General features: G+C 57.9%; 1 protein-coding gene across 2 annotated transcripts in view; it reads left to right on the plus strand.

The window, feature by feature from the left end:
- Positions 1–3,427, plus strand: part of CYTH3 (cytohesin 3) — a 23,005-nt gene extending 19,578 nt beyond the window's left edge. For both annotated transcript variants that reach the window (XM_006889625.1, XM_006889626.1), the window contains 4 exons: positions 1,832–1,908; positions 2,680–2,751; positions 2,834–2,988; positions 3,355–3,427. In XM_006889625.1, the coding sequence (XP_006889687.1) occupies positions 1,832–1,908; positions 2,680–2,751; positions 2,834–2,988; positions 3,355–3,427 (377 nt within the window). The remainder of the gene's footprint in view (positions 1–1,831; positions 1,909–2,679; positions 2,752–2,833; positions 2,989–3,354) is intronic.
- Positions 3,428–4,917: the final 1,490 nt, after the last annotated feature.

A 4,917-nucleotide genomic window follows, 5' to 3' on the forward strand; every position in this document is an offset into this window, starting at 1 on the left:
GAGAGAGAGAGAGTTGGGGGGTGGGCATGAAGGTGAGGTGTGCGCTCAGACCCCAGTCAGGGAGATGTGTTGAGCCTCAGAAGAATGAACCATCTGGGTGGAGTCCGTGAGTGGTGAGGCCTTCTTGGGGTGCAGATGTAGAGAAAGGCACTGGGCTCCGCTCATTCCACACCCCAGCTGGGTTTTCTCGTACCCTGATTGCGCAGACCACAGTTCTGTCGGGGGTCCCCCTGGCCCTCCTGCCCCCCGTCTTCTGTAATGCTTGGCTTCCAGGGTTCCCCCAGTGTGTTCATTTCACTGTCCCTCAGCAGGCCTCCCGGTCCTCTCCACACTCAGCACCATGAGTTGCTTCTTGAATGCCTCTCCGCACCCCACCTGTCCTCAGTCCGCCTCCCCACCTCATCTGTCTCCTTGTGTCCTTCTGGCCGAACCTCCCCTCGAATGGCACCTCCTCTTACCTCTCTGAACCTCTCCTCCACTCCTCTTGCTTCTCAACTCCCCTCCCTCATATCTCCTCCCTCCTCACTTCTCTGTCCTGGACCTCAGCTCACCTCTCACTCCTGTCACCTGTCCTCACTTCACCTGACACCTCCGTGCCTTTCCTGCCTTCACCCTTGCTCTCACCGCAGCCCCCACAGCGCACCTCAGGCCCTCCCTGTCCCCGAGCTCCCTGTCGCCTGGCCAGGCTCACTGTGCAGCCCTGGTCCTCAGCCCACTTCATCTCCGCTCCCTCACTGAGATCAAAGCAGAGTGTCAGGAGGTGCGGACACAGTGCCCCTCGGCAGGTCCCAGCATGTTGCTAGGAGAGGCTGTTCCTGGGAGAGGGCATCCTGCTGGGAAAGGTGGGTCACAAGAGAGGAAGACCCTCAACCAGATAGATCAACCCGGCTGTGGAGGCCAGAGTGCAGGGGGACATGGCCCAGCAGAGGGCAGGGCTCAGACCGTCCTTCACGGGGCGCTGGGGGCCGGACTCGACTCCACTGGCCCCTGACACCTCGCCCAGCACAGCCCACTCTACCTGCTCACCTCCTCACCCAGCACATCACACTCTATACCTCCTCACCTCACCTCCTCACCTCCATGCATCACACTCTACCTCCTCACCTCCCTCACCCCACCTCACTTCACCTCCTCACCTCAGTGCATCACACTCTACCTCCTCACCTCCCTCACCTCCCTCTACCTGTTCACTTGACCTCTGCGCACCGCACCTCATCACACCTCAGCGTCACTCCCTGCCGGCCCTCCCTCCATCCCACACCTCAGCTCACCCACACGCTGTCTCCTCCCTCACTGACTCACGTCCTGAGGAAGCCCTGAACCCTGACGGCCCCACAGCCCTGCGCACCCTGTGAGCTGGGGCCCCACTCAGTGTCAGCACCCCTATGATGTGGCACCCTTGGGCCTGCAGCAGTTCCCCACCTTGTCCCTTGTGTCGCTGTTGAATGTGTTGCTCAAAGTTTCTTTTTATCTTCATTAAAAAGCAAAATTTGATGTCAGAGCAAGGGCCAAGAAAGCTGAAGCCAGCCCCGTGTCTGCGTGTGTGAGGGTGAAGATCCCTCCTGGGAGAGGCCTGCCTGGGCCTTGGTGCCCGGGATGCGATGAGCTCGCGGCCTAATAGGATCAGGGGCCGCGGGGCCGCCTCCACCCGGGGCTGGGGCCTGTCGGCCGGCTCTTTTCTGGGAAGCAGACCTCAGACGGCTGCCTTACCAGGGCGCCTCGGGTGTATGTGGGGGGCCAGCTGGCCTTCAGCTTTCTGGGGAGGGAAGCTGACCGCCGAGCTGGGGTCCTGGGGCACCGTGCCGAGCTCATCAGACCCTCTGCTTGGCAGGCGGTCGAGTGAAGACCTGGAAGCGGCGCTGGTTCATCCTGACCGACAACTGCCTCTACTACTTCGAGTACACGACGGTGAGTGCCGCGGCCTGCCCGTCCCCAGGGGTCGCACGATCCCGCCTCAGTGACCTGGACGTGGCCTCTCTCGTACAGGACAAGGTTGTTGTTGTTGTTATGTGCCGTCGAGTCGTTTCCGACTCATAGCGACCCTATGCACAACAGCCCTAAACCCTGCTCTGTCCTGCGCCAACCGCACCGCCTCTGACACACCCATCCCGATTACCCCAGTCACCGAATCAATCCATCTCATAGAGGGTCTTCCCCTCCTGCGCTGTCCCTCCACTCTATACCCAGCATGATGTCCCTCTCCAAGGACCCGTCCCTGCTGGCAACATGTCCAAAGTATGTCAGACGAAGCCCCAGAATCCTTGCCTCCAAGGAGTAGCTTGGTTTAATCCTCTCCAAGATGAATCTTTGCTTTCCTGGCAGTCCATGGTACATTCAGTACCCTTCTCCAGCACCACAGCTCAAAAGCATCAACTCTCCTTCTGTCCTCCCTAGTCATTGTCCAACTCTCTGATGCATAACAAGCGATTGCAAAGACCATGGCCTGTATCAGGCGCACCTTAGTCTCCAGAGAGACACTGTTGCTCCTGAGTACCTTAGGTCCCTAACAGCAGACTTTCCCATCGCGATACGCTTTTTGATTTCCTGACTGCTCGTACCCAGAGTGTTAACTGTGGAGCTGAGCAAACGGAAGCTGTGAACACTCTCAATCTCTTCGTCATCCATCCTGACACTGCTAATTGGTCCAGTGGCGAGAATCTTTGTCTTCTTGACATACAGGACAAGGAGCCTCGGGGAATCATCCCACTGGAGAACCTCAGCATCCGGGAGGTGGAGGACCCGCGGAAACCAGTAAGACGCTGCCTCTTGACCGGTTCTTCCCTGGGCCTGACCCTGGACACCTGGTGATGCCCTTCTGTCTCTGTCCCCCTAGAACTGTTTTGAGCTTTACAACCCGAGCCACAAGGGGCAAGTCATCAAGGCCTGCAAGACGGAGGCCGACGGGCGTGTGGTGGAGGGGAACCACGTGGTGTACCGCATCTCAGCGCCCACCCCCGAGGAGAAGGACGAGTGGATCAAGTCCATCAAGTGAGCGGGACCGGGCGGGCACGGGCGTCCAAGGAGATTAATCCAAGGGCTTAAGGACCCTAGATTGATGAGGGCCAGGCTTGTGGCCAAGAGACCTAGGAACACAGTGGGGAACTGTCTGGTTACTGAGAGGTTGCGGGTTCAAACCCACTAGTTGCCTCTAGGAGAAAGATGGCATCCCCCTGCTTCCATGAAGGTCACTGCCTTGAAAACCTCCTAGGACAGTTCTACCCTGTCCTGTGGGGTCTCTGTGGCTGGAATGGACTCCAGACCCCTGGGGTTTAGGGTGTTTGGCCCAGGCTGCTAAGTAGGACCACTGTGTGTCCCTGCTCGGTCCTAACCCCACTTGTCTCCTGTTCCCACCAGAGCAAGCATCAGCAGGGATCCTTTCTATGACATGTTGGCAACGAGGAAGAGAAGGATTGCCAATAAAAAGTAGTGCTTTCCTGGCTCTGAAGATAAAGGTAAAAACCCAGAACCCCACAGCAGAAAGTGACAGGAGCGGCCTCCCTTGCTGCCTGAGACGTCGCCCGCGGAGGCCTTCGGGAGACGTGGCTGGAGGGCCACAGCTTCCGAGGGGTTGGGCCGCCGCACTCGGAGCCTTGCGTGCCCAGAACCCACGTCACTGGCGAGCTGTCAGACAATCTCCCTCCTGCTGCTCCAGCGCGAGCCCGTGTTCTGAGGACAAGGGCCTGGCCCCTGCGGCTGGCCATCTCGCAGCCTCCCAGGAAAGGAAAAGTGACTGCTTTTTTATTCTTTTTCCCCCTCAGATATACAAGATTGTAGCTTTTATACACTTTTTTGTATTCTGAAATGATGACAGATCCTTATCTAACAGTAGTATTTTTAGAATGGCAGCTATAACTCACCCGTGGACACGGTCCATACTGTGCACTCATGATATATGCACATGGCAGTGGGCCTAGTTTGGGGCTCTGGCAATTTGGGGGGCTGGTGTGGCCAGCAAATGCCAGGACCCGCCGACCATTGTCAGGTAGAGGGAGGTGTGGGGGAAGCCCAGCATGCTTCCACCTCCTAGAGGGGCCCAAGAGTCCTTGTGGGAGGGAAGTACTTAAGGCGTGGGCAGCAGGAGCAGGGCCTCAGGTGTGACGAAACCTGGCACTGCTCTGCCAACTTTGACATTTCATAGCCCACAGACCGTCGTCAAGCATAAAGTAGTTTCCCTGGAGCATGGTTTGTAACATGCCCGCTGAATCCCAGAGAACCGCAGGGTGGTGGCATTGACCCACAGGGCCCTAGGGCTCCAAGAGCCGGTCTTGCTAGCTTTCAGCCATACTGTTCTTTAAAACCTATCAACAGATCTGTTCATGTAGTGACAGTTGTAGAAGGAACTAGAAATAAACTGTGTTTCCCTAGCACCAGGCCATGTTTTCAGAGATGTATCTCCCATTGTGGGAAGGAGGCGCATGAGCCGTACGTGCAGCCTTGCCTAGACCAGGCACGGAAGCAGCTGGAGCCCACAGAGTCAGCACTGAAGTGTCTGGATCCCTAGACCCCAGCCCCAGACCAGGCGTACTGAGCAGGTTTGGGCCTCCAAGCACTTCCCGGACCTTCAGATGCAGCCAGGCCTCCTTCCCTAACGTGAGCGAGGTCCTGACTACACACAGCACTTGGGCCTGCACGTGACCGCTTTCTCACCACGAGGCTCTCCCCACCCAGGTCTTCCTGTCCCCAAAGCCGTTTGCACAGGCACGCCTTGACTGTGTCTGCGCAGAAGGGAAGGACCAGAAAGGAAAGCTTAGCTTAGATGCACTCACTCCACTCTGAGCAGAACGACGCTCACCCTGCGATGCCTTGATGCTGGGACGGAGGGGCTGGCCCTCTGCCTGCGAGTAGCTTTAAGTCACCCTCGATGGCGAGGCAGGGGCCTTCCAGCCCGGGACCCTCCACTGCACATCCCATCTCTTT

This window comes from Elephantulus edwardii, unplaced genomic scaffold, assembly GCF_000299155.1.
Source record: "Elephantulus edwardii isolate Elephantulus edwardi_28Jun2011 unplaced genomic scaffold, EleEdw1.0 scaffold00080, whole genome shotgun sequence".
In the NCBI taxonomy this organism is placed as follows: domain Eukaryota; kingdom Metazoa; phylum Chordata; class Mammalia; order Macroscelidea; family Macroscelididae; genus Elephantulus; species Elephantulus edwardii.